Source organism: Diaphorina citri, unplaced genomic scaffold, assembly GCF_000475195.1.
Source record: "Diaphorina citri unplaced genomic scaffold, Diaci psyllid genome assembly version 1.1 scaffold293, whole genome shotgun sequence".
NCBI lineage: Eukaryota > Metazoa > Arthropoda > Insecta > Hemiptera > Psyllidae > Diaphorina > Diaphorina citri.
In genome coordinates, this window is record NW_007377729.1 from 159,589 (window position 1) to 174,677 (window position 15,089).

The 15,089-nt window shown below is 37.2% G+C and overlaps 1 protein-coding gene across 1 annotated transcript in view; it reads right to left on the reverse strand.

The window, feature by feature from the left end:
* Positions 1-9,912: 9,912 nt before the first annotated feature.
* Positions 9,913-15,089, reverse strand: part of LOC103507161 (lipase 3-like) — a 17,172-nt gene continuing 11,995 nt past the window's right edge. The window contains exons 4-6 of the mRNA XM_026822091.1: positions 12,342-12,405; positions 11,040-11,185; positions 9,913-10,268 (exon numbers count right to left, since the gene is read on the reverse strand). Coding sequence (XP_026677892.1) covers positions 10,113-10,268; positions 11,040-11,185; positions 12,342-12,405 — 366 coding nt within the window. The 3' untranslated portion in view covers positions 9,913-10,112. The remainder of the gene's footprint in view (positions 10,269-11,039; positions 11,186-12,341; positions 12,406-15,089) is intronic.

Sequence of the window (15,089 nt, forward strand, 5' to 3'; positions counted from 1 at the left end):
AACGAATTTAACATCTTTAGGGCTGTTTATATTTTGGACCCAGCCTATAGTTAGCTTGGAGGGTAGTGCGTCTGAGCGCTAGTAGCGGGTTCGATTCCCGTCCGGGGCGGATTTTATCCTAAACAGATAGGCTTCGTTCTCGGAACGGCTGGCTTTCTCCTATCCTGCTTTTTCTTCTCTCTTCGCTTTCGGGACTTTTCTTTTTTCCCCATTCATTCGAGTTTACTCATATAACATATAACTAATATTGTTTATTCATACTGAAGTAGTTCGATTACTGGGGTACCAATCTAGCAATGTTACGGTGCGTTTCCAGTGAGTGGAAAGCATGATCTGGAAATGGAAAAAGATAATGCCGATCGGCAAATACCGAGTAAGTGGAATTGGAAACGCACCATTAAGATGCGTACACAATTGATGATTCTCATGAAAAATATAATTGTCCAAATGTATTTTTTTCGTAAAGATCGTCAAAAATAATAAATAATCCGAAAAGATCTTTAATCGTACCCTACTTCATAACTACATACCTATAGCCAATAGGTATTAGGAATGGTAATAATTTATAATTAGCACAATTTTAACAGATCTGATATCAGTTGTGCTTGACTACAATCATTTGATATAATTATATCTGCTGATGTACTCACATTTGATATGATGACTAATAGTGTGTGATGTTGAATGTTGAGATCGAACTTTGTACCTTCTGATTGAGAATTCAGAAGACTACTGATTGTCCTAAATTAGAACTCCATGAGTCATATAACATCACGAGGAAATACAGACGATTTGCGGAATTGTTTAGAAGTCTGAGGCTAACACAATAAATTTGCACAGTAAGAAAAATTAATTATCGTTCACATATGCATCCGTGGTGAGAAGGTAATTGAACGTAACGTATCTGAAGTGCGATGTATTTCATCAAAGTTATACTAGTGAATGAATTGAGTGACGGAATTCAGAGTGATGTTGTAAACAAATGTGAATCATTTGATCATGTGAATGATTCAAACCGACCCGTCACTATAGCATAAAATAATGATGCCCACAATGTCAGTCAATAAAACTTGGAAAAAATATTTAAATTAATTAAAACTTAGATAAAATGAATAAATTAAATAAACTTGTTTTTTTACTATTTTTCTAGCGGAGTGTTTTCCTAAAATTTGACGTCAAACTATGAGGCAAATCAAATCAGTTTACCTAGGTAGGTATTATTATAATGCTGTTTTCGTGTCGAAAAACTAAATTTGATGTTATTCATAATTTATTATTTGCCCAGTATTGATTGGAAGAACGTCAGGCTTCGCTGACACAGGGCTGTGGAATCGAAGAAAGCTGTGAGAAAAGCCAAAATAGCAAAACTTCGATGAAGTGTGAAGCCCGTTTTCCTAAACATCAGTGAATATGGAACAAAAAAGAATTGCCTAAATTTATTGCATAAAAGAAGTAGTGTTTTGGCACTAAAAACTGACCGTCCAAAATTTTTGCCGATTACCTACGTCCTTTACTCACTTTCCTTTCCAAGTTTCTATATCGGATAAAGCAAGTAAAAAGTTATAAAGGTAGTACTGTAGGTACACACCTAATAGGTGCTTACAAGAAAACGTCCCTGACACTACAGCTACACCGATATCTATTTGACGTTAGCTGAGTATACTAGTATAGTATATGACTGGAATGACGTCATGCTACGGTTGACTGAACTTGAATAAATGCCTGAAAGTTGTGAACCATGATCAATGTTACAGAAACAGAATAGAACAGTACACTAATACCTTTGACTTCCAAGTTATACTGTGAGGTTTATATCGACACACCAAAGTCCAACAGTTTGTTCTTTTCCTTTCTTTAATTTTGAAGGAAGGAAGACGCTACCTATATCCCTAGTGTTCTTAAACTCTGTAGAAGCGGGAACACCACTTGTCGTGAGTTTCATACGATTTTTCCAAATGTAATTTAAATTATTTAAATGAGAGTGTTTCCACTACACCCGACACGATTTTTCAAAACAACAAGTGGGAAAGGGCCTTTCTTAATTGCCTAAAACACACTGGCCTCACGTGACGTGAGGTAGAAACACTTCTACCTTAAGAACCCTAATATTAAAACTTGCATTTCATTGTCACGAGGCGAGAAAACTGTCTGTGAAACACCATAATCTTCAGTGTCTTCACACTTCGATATTGTCAAGATGGTGAAGTTTGAATCACAGATCTCTGGATAAATGAGAGTGTTCCCACTACACACGACACCATTTTTCGAAACAACAAGTGGGAAAGGGCCTTTCTTAACTGCCTAAAACCACTGGCCTCACGTGACGTGAGGTAGAAACACGTCTACCTTAAAAACCCTAACATTAAAACTTGCTTTCATTGTCACGAGGCGAGAAAACTGTCTGTGAAACACCATAATCTTCAGTGTCTTCACACTAAACTTCGATATTGTCAAGATGGTGAAGTTTGAATCACAGATCTCTGGATTTTAAGCAAACTCATGAGACTCTATCTCTAATACGTGATCATACCAATTTAGGTACCTAATTATTTCATCCTATTCAAGGTTAAGGATGAGACTACTACTGAAAAATCAAAGAATTTATTTAAGGAGGCCAAAAGCAAAATGTTTTTTTTTTTTTTAGTAAAACGGCTTTAAAGTTTTGGATTTCTATTGAAAAGCGTTGAGAGGATGTTATTACAACAGAACTAATTTATACGTGATCCATGAAGGAAAATCCTCAACCTGTTGAATAACTCAAGAAAAACTGGATTTGTTTAATAGCTTTGCCCTAGATTAAATTGGTTCCTATTAGGTACTATGGTAAGATGTAAGATCACATTACAGAGTATTACAGAGTATTACACATTTACCTTGTACCATCTATGGGTACGTACTTGTAATACTGTAATAGCAAGTTGATTTGGCTCAATTCAATCCATCATCAGGCGACAATTTATTACTCTAACACTTCTTGGAATAACCCATTTCTATATCAATGTATGATGCTAAAGAGTTCTTCTGTTTAGTGAAACACTGTGAATTTTAACTCGACTATTTTATCTATAATTTGTTCGATTTTCATGAAAACGAATTTAACATCTTTAGGGCTGTTTATATTTTAGACCCAGCCCGTTTAATAGCTTTGCCCTAGATTAAATTGGTTCCTACCTATTAGGTATTATGGTAAGATGTACATAAGATCACATTACAGAGAATTACACATTTACCTTGTACCATCTATGGGTACCTACGTACATGTAATAGGTACTGTAATAGCAAGTTGATTTGGCTCAATTCAATCCAACATCAGGCGACAATTTATCACTCTATCATTTCTTGGAATAACCCATTTCTATTTTTCTATATCAATGTATGATGCTAAAGAGTTCTTCTGTTTCGTGAAACACTGTGAATTTTAACTCGACTATTTTTTCTAAGTACCTATAATAATTTGTTTGATTTTCATGATAACGAATTTAACATCTTTAGGGCTGTTTATATTTTGGACCCAGCCTATAGTTAGCTTGGCGGGTAGTGCGTCTGAGCGCTAGTAGCGGGTTCGATTCCCGTCCGGGGCGGATTTTATCCTAAACAGATAGGCTTCGTTCTCGGAACGGCATTTACCTTGTACCATCTATAGGTACATACATGTAATAGCAAGTTGATTTGGCTCAATTCAATCCATCATCAGGCGACAATTTATCACTCTAACACTTCTTGGAATAACCCATTTCTATATCAATGTATGATGCTAAAGAGTTCTTCTGTTTAGTGAAACACTGTGAATTTTAAAATATCGGCGAATAATTTTCGAATGCCGAACCCGCATGAGCGGGAAAAAATGAAGAAGAATAATATTTCGAATGTCCTTCAAAGCTGGCAGTTACCTAAAACAATAAAATTTTAACGATAACAATCAGTTAATACTTAACATAGACCTAACTTCATATCGAAGTACATACGAATGTCATACCTACCTACTCGGTAATAACAACTAATGTCATAAAGTAATGTTATAACTATACAATAACTAATGTCATATAGGTACATAATGTCATATCCTAAGGATATTGCAGCAAGTCTTGTGTTCTCTTGTCAATGACACTTGTCATAATGTTATAACAACAATAACTAATGTCATATAGTAATGTTATAACTACAATAACTAATGTCATATAGGTACATAATGTCATATCCTAAGGATATTGCAGCAAGTCTTGTGTTCTCTTGTCAATGACACTTGTCACATTATATCTTTGTACTTTGTACTCAAGTTTGACGGTCAAACCTGAAGATATAAATCTGATAACGAGTTCAACTTTGTTTTGACAGATTTACCTAATTCAATTTTGTTTGTCCTTTCGTATAGTTCTTTTTCTCCTAAACAAACAAAATAACACGTGATATTAGCGCGGTAATAGGATGCTGTGGTCTTCCCAATACAAATGAATTAATGAAAGTCTCCTACCATTCCGTTGATAAGGTGACTGGTAGAAACACACTGTCCTCACGTCACGTAAGCTCATGAGGAGTCAGATAGATGTGGTTCAAACGTTCAAAGTTATCCCATAGGTAATATTAATATAATTATGTACGTAGTAGGTAATTTTTTCGTTCACAATAGCCACTCTGACCTCGTGAGAGTGTGAAATTTGAACCACATCGTTCTGAATCCCCATGAGGTCACGTGACGTGAGAGTAGTGGTGCGTTTCTACCTTTAGATTAGCTTGGCCAATATCGTATTGTTTGTTTAGGATTTTAGGTTAGCTACTCAAGCTCAACCGTTTATGAGACAGTCGGAAGGTTTATGAGACAGTCGGAAGGTTTGTGAGACAGTCGGAAGGTTTATGAGACAGTCGGACATACAGACATATGTATTGCCGAAGTAGTACAGCCCTGACGGTTTAGATATGATAAGAGATGGTGTGGGCTCTTATCTTATCTGAGAATTGAATTGTTTTTTCGGAACAGAAACATGTTTGTACATATTGCATTTGAAGAAAGGATTCGAAACAAAGGCAGCCTATTAATCAGAGATTCAACATAGGAGTAGGAGTGTTACATAAACCTAACTATTATAGTAGAAAACTTGTAATACCCGGAAAAAAGGGACCAATGGGGCCCGCGAAGATGCGATGGGGACAAAATCCAATGAAGAAATACTCAAGAGCTCCCAGCAGGGGAGGGTATGCATTTTGGAACATGGGTCCATAGAGTGAAATATGTATTCCTAAATCAGCCACGAGCACGCTAATGAAGAAAACCGGGACCGACATGCGACAGATCCATGAAGACAAAATTTGGTCCTAAATCTAATGAGAAAATTTTCCTTTGTATGTTGAACATTTTTGTCAGATTTTATCAAAAACGGAACTCGAAATTCGAGAGATATGGTGAACGGTGATATTGGTGATACAAACATAGAGAGACAAACATACACGGACAAACTAACAAACAGACAGAGAAACTACATATGAATATTAAAAGGAAAATACCTAGAAATAATTGGAAAAAAGTTTAGTTATAAAAGTTTATAAGTTTATAAAAAAAATACCTAGAAATGGAATTGGAAAAAAGTCACTCTGTACCTACATACATTCAATTATTAATCTTATCAAATCAATAATGACCTCATGATAATTACAAGCATAAACATAAACCTAAACATAATGAGGTGTTATTGTTAACATTAATGATGTTGATATTGCCTGAATACATAGTCCCTGACTACATAGGTCTTACTGTGCAAATTTATTGTGTTAGCTTTCATAAAAATCGGAAAAAACCGTTTAAGAGTTATCACGGAATAGACAAAAAAATATCCAGATTAAACTTCCAACTTCCTTTGTTCGATCAGTTATATCGAAAAGTAGAGTCGAACCTGTTTAAGTAGGAACCTAGATAAACAGGAAAAAAATCTTCGCCCCTTAAATTATTATTATATGTAATTGTAATTGGGAAACACTTTTCTGATTGGGAAACCTGGATAAGTGGGGAAAAATATGTATTTGCCGATCCCTTGGATTCCCAATTAGACAGGTTCGACTGAATCTCCTCTCTCTTGATAGGTAGGTGGTATTTCTTTATTTTCTGTATTTATTACGAGTAGGTGGTACCCATCTCAGCTCTTATTTTTACTACCTCGCCATAATACTGTCATTGAACCGACAGTAAAAGTTTTATGTCTGAGGTGTAAAAGTGAAATTATTATTGTCACAATAAAATTTATGTATAAACATTATATTATGTATAAACATTGTTAACATACTATCATGTATTTGGACAATAAAAATAATTGAATTGAAAATAAGTACCTAGCTACCTATCTGCATACCTACCTACCTACCTACCTACGTACCTATACTGTAGGTTTCCACGCATGTAAGTACCAAGATGTAAATACTCGGTCAATATAAACAGAGACAACAGACAACCAATTAAAACGGAAATTAGTTCTGTTGTGGTAACATCCTCTCAACGCTTTTCAATAGAAATCCAAAACTTTAAAGCCGTTTTACTAAAAAAAAAAAAAAAAAAAAAACTTTTGGCCTCCTTAAATAAATTCTTTGATTTTTCAGTAGTAGTCTCATCCTTAACCTTGAATAGGATGAAATAATTAGGTACCTAAATTGGTATTTATTTAGGCTTGCCAAATATCCAAAATGTCGATTCGGGACGCGAATCCGCGAACATAATTGCCAAATCCGCGAACATAATCGCAAAATCCGCGAACATAATCGCGAAATTCGCGACCATAATCGCGAAATCCGCGAACATAATCGCGAAATCCACTTGTGAAATTATGCGTAACACACTTTTCACTTGTGAAATTATGCTTAACACACTTTCCACTTGTGAAATTATGCGTAACACACTTTTCACTTGTGAAATTATGCTTAACACACTTTCCACTTGTGAAATTATGCGTAACACACTTTCCACTTGTGAAATTATGCGTAACACACTTTCCACTTGTGAAATTATGCGTAACACACTTTCCACTTGTGAAATTATGCGTAACACACTTTCCACTTGTGAAATTATGCGTAACACACTTTCCACTTGTGAAATTATGCGTAACACACTTTCCACTTGTGAAATTATGCGTAACACACTTTCCACTTGTGAAATTATGCGTAACACACTTTCCACTTGTGAAATTATGCGTAACACACTTTCCACTTGTGAAATTATGCGTAACACACTTTCCACTTGTGAAATTATGCGTAACACACTTTCGACTTGTAAAATTATGCGCAACACATTTTCTACTTGTAAAATTATGCTTAACACACTTTCTACTTTTAAAATTATATGCGTAACTTACAATAATTTATAATCACTTGCGTAAAAAATGATGTAAAACTAAACTTGTTCTTTTCACTTCTACAATGATACATACTCGTAACTTACACTTGTCACTAGTAAAAGTATGCGTAGCTTACACTTGTCACTAGTAAAACTATACGTAACTTACACTTTACACTCGTAAAAATATGCGTAACTTAAACTTCTCACTTGCAAAATTCTGAACTTGTTAAATGATGCGTAACTCACTGATTTGCTCTGTGTTTCGTACTGATCTCACAACTCTCACAGCACGTACTGATTTAATTTAAACTCATCTACTTGTTCTTCATTAAAACACATAAATTGAGCTAAAATGATTCACTCTTCATTTATTAAGATGATTTATTATTTCAATTCATGAGAGAGGGACATGGTCTAATTTTCAAATTGAACGAACGGAGTGAACTTCAAGTTTTTCAAAGTGAGCTCCAAATAAAATTACCTAGTTTGTCTGTCTACCTATCTTCAAATGCAAAACTGTTTGACCTGGTTGTCATACCTCTGGACTATAAATTTACAAAATTTGTATGAACGCCTGGTATCTCTTCAAGTATGCAATGTGCAACACATTAAGATAAGTTTTCCTTAGGCCAGTGTGTAGGTGTACTGTGTGTGGCTGAAAAAGCTTCAAAATTACGTCTGTCAGATGGTCTGAGAGTGTTACACTTGTCACTAGTAAAACTATACGTAACTTACACTTTACAGCTTTACACTCGTAAAAAAATGCGTAACTTAAACTTCTCACTTGCAAAATTCTAACTTGTTAAATGATGCGTAACTCACTGATTTGCTCTGTGTTTCGCACTGATCTCACAACTCTCACAGCATGTACTGATTTAATTTAAACTCATCTACTTGTTCTTCATTAAAACACATAAATTGAGCTAAAATGATTCACTCTTCATGATTTTTTTATTATTTCAATTCATGAGAGAGGGACATGGTCTAATTTTCAAATTGAACGAACGGAGTGAACTTCAAGTTTTTCAAAGTGAGCTCCAAATAAAATTGGTTTGTCTGTCTATCTTCAAATGCAAAACTGTTTGACCTGGTTGTCATAGCTCTGGACTATAAATTTACAAAATTTGTATGAACGCCTGGTATCTCTTCAAGTATGCAATGTGCAACACATTGTGATAAGTTTTCCTTAGGCCAGTGTGTAGGTGTACTGTGTGTGGCTGAAAAAGCTTCAAAATTACGTCTGTCAGATGGTCTGAGAGTGAGTATACCTAAATTGAAAATGAAAAACAAATGCGAACTAGGTATACGTACATAGGTACTAAAAGTAGAAAAAACTAAATATTAGTTGTGAATTAAATAATTTACATTGATTACCTAGCTTAAATCTAAAGTACATAGTCAAGAGTACCTAATATCTACACAATAATTAAATATTTACATAGTTGTATGTACAAGCATACATACCAATAAGTACATACCTACATAAAAGTAGCACCAGATACGTATATTTACAGTCTTTAGGTACATTACATGGCGCGCCTACCTTATAAGCGATAGGTCGCGGGTTCGATTCCTACCAGGGGCGGATTTTATCCTAAACACATACGGTTCGTTCTCGAAAAGGCTGTCTTTCAATTAGCCTGTCCTCTTTCGGATGATTTATTATTTCACAATTCATGAGAGAGGGACATGGTCTAATTTTCAAATTGAACAAACGGAGTGAACTTCAAGTTTTTCAAAGTGAGCTCCAAATAAAATTACCTAGTTTGTCTGTCTATCTTCAAATGCAAAACTCTTTGTTTGACCTGGTTGTCATAGCTCTGGACTATAAATTTACAAAATTTGTATGAACGCCTGGTATCTCCTCAAGTATGCAATGTGCAACACATTGTGATAAGTTTTCCTTAGGCCAGTGTGTAGGTGTACTGTGTGTGGCTGAAAAAGCTTCAAAATTACGTCTGTCAGATGGTCTGAGAGTGAGTACCTATACCTAAATTGAAAATGAAAAACAAATGCGAACTAGGTATATGTACATAGGTACTAAAAGTAGAAAAAACTAAATATTAGTTGGGAATTATATAATTTACATTGATTACCTAGCTTAAATCTAAAGTACATAGTCAAGAGTAATACCTACACAATAATTAAATATTTACATAGTTGTATATACAAGCATACATACCAATAAGTAAATACATAAGAGTAGCACCAGATACGTATATTTACAGTCTTTAGGTACATTACATAGCGCGCCTACCTTATAAGCGATAAGTCGCGAGTTCGATTCCTATCAGGGGCGGATTTTATCCTAAACACATACGGTTCGTTCTCGAAAAGGCTGTCTTTCAATTAGCCTGTCCTCTTTCTCTTTTCGCTTTCGGGACGATAAGACCTTAGCAGATATTATCGATTCCAACAGTTCCCTCTATCAAACATCTTGAAAAAAAGCACTAAAACATTTAGAAAAAAAATTCTATCAAGGGATTTGAACAAACAACCTTTAGATCTTAGATGATTCACCACATTTCCCATGAGATAGTGAATCCGGATTCGGTAGGCGAATCGATTCCAATAATCGATTGTAATATTATCGATTCCAACAGTTCCCTCTATCAAACATCTTGAAAAAAAGCACTAAAAGATTAAGAAAAAAATTTCTATCAAGGGATTTGAACAAATAACCTTTAGATCTTAGATGATTCACCACATTTCCCATGAGATAGTGAATCCGGATTCGGTAGGCGAATCGATTCCAATAATCGATTGTTATTATCGATTCCTGTCATCGTCATTAAAATTATCGATTATATTTGTGCAGTACTCTAACCACATCATCGTATAGCAGTTTCTTCACATCTATCGCCCACATGAAGTCCAGATGATTGAATCGTTTCAGAGGAACTTTGTACTTTCCCACCACGTTGGGGAGTTTTCTCGATAGCACATCCACATCCTGTGAAACCAAGAGGAAAATTAAATAATCATTAATAGTAGCTTTCAGCCTTATGATTATGAGTTATGAGTTAGGGCGGAGTTTGACGATGTTTGAGAAGTAGTTTGAAATTCCACCCTGGACGCGAAGCACAAATACCAAAATTTCTTGACTCGGGCGGGATTCAAACAGGGCATTTCTGATGTCCAGGCCTCCTAGACTAATGGTTCAACCCTCTAAAGGCCCACTTTGCCACCAAATGGAATGAAAAAATTTCCTTTATGAATTGAACATGTTTACAAAATTTCATCAAAATCGGACAATCTGTTCAAGAGTTCTTAGTGAAACAATTGAAACAAGCAAACAAATTACCTAAATTAAAAATTGTCCAGGTAGGACTTTACTGTAAAACCCCTTCATTTGTATTTAAATAAATGTCTTAAAAAAAATTGTCGATTTAAAACTTAGACCTCACTTCCGTTCGTTCTTACCTCCCCAGGTGCTAGCCAGTCGTTATTGCTGTAGAAGAGTGCCACTGGTACTTTGACATTACTCAGTCGATAACTAGGAGGTTCCTTCGTTTGTATTTAAAAAAATGTCTTAAAAAAATTGTCGATTTAAAACTTAGACCTCACTTCCGTTCGTTCACATAGGTATACGTATGTCTTACCTCCCCAGGTGCTAGCCAGTCGTTATTGCTGTAGAAGAGTGCCACTGGTACTTTGACATTACTCAGTCGATAACTAGGAGGTTTAAAACTTAGACCTCACTTCCGTTCGTTCGTTATCTTACCTCCCCAGGTGCTAGCCAGTCGTTATTGCTGTAGAAGAGAGCCACTGGTACTTTGACATTACTCAGTCGATAACTAGGAGGTCTCAGCTGTCCATACTTCCTCCAGTTTCCTAACCACCCCAGATCATATTGCTGGAACGTGCGGTCTGGAACCAACAGATAATAAAGAATGAAAAGGTTAGGTTCTTCTTCTTTTGTGGGGGGCTTAGTTTTTAAAACTGTTTCCATACATTGTCGACCGCCGTTGATCGATGTGGATTGACGTATACTCTGTGTGGACACAACTTAACATTCAATAGAAATAAAGCCCCGCCCGCATCGGAAACCTCTTACTTACTGCTAATGGATCGGAAACCTCTTACTTACTGCTAATGGATCGGATATGGTTGCCAGGAATCGGATGACCGGACTCTTCACATGGTTGATGAAAGCTATAGGCCTTCTTCTTTTGTGTGTGGGGGGGGGCTTAGTTTTTAAAACTGTGTCCACACTTGTTACCCCTACACCCTACCCTACTACAACGAGGGGTATAAGGGCACGGACTGGGACTACTACAGGCTGCAACTTTTGCAAAGCAGCTCTTGAACGAATGACTCATTCTCATATCTTTTAGAATCTGGTCTCGCTAAGATAATAGAAATACAAGATTTGCAAGACCAATATCATCCTTTCAAATCAGGAGAACAAAAGAGACACTACTTGAAACCAGACTACCTGTAGACAGAAAAATCAAGGTGCCTGTAGAGTTCATAAAAAAAAGGTTATTCGACCCATTTTAAATCTTTTCTTTGTGGTATTTTTATCTTAATTCATAGATCCAAAAATCCCGCAAATCCAGCAGCTAAAAACTGCGGGATTGGAAAAAGGTGCGGGATCCCGCGGGATTGCGGGATCCCGCATTGCAACCCCTAGTCCACACATTGTCGACCGCCGTTGATCGATGTGGATTGACGTATACTCTGTGTGGACACAACTTAACATTCAATAGAAATAAAGCCCCGCCCGAGCCGGATTTTATCCCAAACAGATATTCCAAGTTTACACTCACATCAATCAGGCATTGAATTTTGTCCTCAGCTGTTGGAGAACTTGATCACACAAGAACATGAATTGAGCTTTATGGGTGAGGTCACTTGGGTCTTCGAGTCTTTAACGTAAACCTTGTCTAAATCTAAAATTGCAATCAGTAGATCTATTGATTGCATTTCGATTTCACTCATCAAATTAAATGTGTTTCATTACAAATTTTCACGAGAAAATGGTTTTTTCACATATCGCCATTTCCTATGAGGTGAAACTTACCCATTTTCATGAGTTGAGAATAATGTGTCAGTTGTTTGGACGACGCACCAGCAGGAGTATGTGCGTATTTGTGATGTTATTGTGTATTTGCACCAATTTGAATATCGCCCATTGTTGTATTGTTAGGCGGAATTTGAATTCGAGCTTGAATCGCATAATAAGCGCTATTCGTGATTTGGTTCTTTAAACAACTTTGACGATTGCCTCTCAACGATTAAAGTTTGAAATTTGGTCTCTCTGATTGAACACTTACAAAATAGGCAACCTGCCTTATACCTACATATTGTTCCAATTATGTACATAAGATAAAAGAGATTTTGTGATTTACAATTACTTTTTTTTTTCAGATACCTCACAAGCGTCTTGAGAAATTTTCAGAAATTATGAAAATAGGGCACAATGCAGCAATCTTCCTATACCGATATCTTAACAAGTTCCAATGAAAATCACCCGAGTACCTACACCTACCATACATCAGAACTAAACACACCTTGATTTTATTTACTGATAAGACGATACTAGTGATAAGGATTCTTAATTAATTTATAGACGTGCTAAACATCGGAAGAAGTAAACTTGTAGAACGTTTAGTTGAGGTCATACCAGAGTGTGTCCAAGTTCCTTGCTAGCCATGTAAACAATGTTCTACATGTCAATATTAAACATTTGAATAATGCCTTGGCACGAGTTTCAATGAAAGAGCCAGTACACACATGTATATTAAGAATACTGGTTGTTCTTTATCTCTGCATTATCCTTGATACCTTGGTAGTTACTATAACCAGTGTGTTTACTATTCAAGTTGTTGCCATTTGGAATATTCGCATGTGCATGTGGGGACTCGTGTAGCAATGTACATGATCATTGGGTCAATGTAATAAAGTCTTTATCACAGGTATAGGTATGCTTACAGGATATGGGCATTCCTCGGTCCTCTATACAAAATCTACTTCCCTCACTGTTTAGGTTTAGTTTGCTGATAGTAACCTTCAAGACGATCTTGCATGTGGGAAAGGAGACCAAGTTTCGAGTTGAAAGTGACTTTGACTCAAGGTGTTACCGATCGTTGCCATTGTAGATTGATGAAAGCCCGGTTCTCACCGTTTTAGGTCACGCTCCACTATAGTACGTTCAATGAACGGTCAAACGTTTTATAGGACATTTTATGGTACATACAAGTAGTTGTGAGCACAAACGAGAAAAGATGAAGAATAAGAAACTGGTGTACCTATTATTCCGGCCTCTCGCGGTCAGACCGTCACGTGTGGCCGAAAATCTTCCGACCTAGGTCTGTCCGTCCAAGATCGGGGAGACCTGGATCTAAAGCTTTTCCCGCCACACACCTTCCGACTGTCTCATAAACCTTCCGACTGTCTCATAAACCTTCCGACTGTCTCATAAACCTTCACTCTGTCTGTCCCCGTAGAAGGACTTACCCAAACCTGGTCGACCTACATACATATATATCAAATTAAAGGTCTTTTTACCAGGAACGCGAAAATGGTGGTGCAAATTTTGTCCAGTAAACCAAAAAACCAAAAAAACTTGGGGGATTTCTTTCACATTTTCTCACACAAATGAGCTCTGATCTTGAATTTTGTCGCGACGACCTATGAACTCAAAGCGAGAAAGTTTTAGATAACACGTTAGCCGTTATTTTAGGACCGGTTTTAGCGTCACCTTTGTTAAGCTACGCCGAGCAAGGCCAATAAATGGATGGGTGACTTGAACATTATATTGGGAATAAAGGGAGAACGGGCTCTAGTCTTGGGAATAAGAAACTGGTGTACCTATTATTCCGGCCTCTCGCGGTCAGACCGTCACGTCTTAACGTGTGTGGCCAAATATCTTCCGACTAAGGTCTGTCCGTCCAAGATCGGGGAGACCTGGGTCTAAAGCTTTTCCCGCCACACACCTTCCGACTGTCTCATAAACCTTCCGACTGTCTCATAAACCTTCCGACTGTCTCATAAACCTTCCGACTGTCCCATAAACCTTCCGACTGTCTCATAAACCTCCGACTGTCACATAAACCTTCCGACTGTCTCATAAACCTTCCGACTGTCTCATAAACCTTCCGACTGTCTCATAAACCTTCCGACTGTCTCATAAACCTCCCGACTGTCTCATAAACCTTCCGACTGTCTCATAAACCTTCCGACTGTCTCATAAACCTCCGACTGTCTCATAAACCTTCCGACTGTCTCATAAACCTTCCGACTGTCTCATAAACCTTCCGACTGTCTCACAAACCTTCCGACTGTCTCACAAACCTTCCGACTGTCTCACAAACCTTCCGACTGTCTCATAAACCTTCCGACTGTCTCATAAACCTTCCGACTGTCTCACAAACCTTCCGACTGTCTCACAAACCTTCCGACTGTCTCACAAACCTTCCGACTGTCTCACAAACCTTCCGACTGTCTCACAAACCTTCCGACTGTCTCACAAACCTTCCGACTGTCTCACAAACCTTCCGACTGTCTCACAAACCTTCCGACTGTCTCACAAACCTTCCGACTGTCTCACAAACCTTCCGACTGTCTCACAAACCTTCCGACTGTCTCACAAACCTTCCGACTGTCTCACAAACCTTCCGACTGTCTCATAAACCTTCCGACTGTCTCACAAACCTTCCGACTGTCTCACAAACCTTCCGACTGTCTCACAAACCTTCCGACTGTCTCACAAACCTTCCGACTGTCTCATAAACCTTCCGACTGTCTCATAAACCTTCCGACTGTCTCA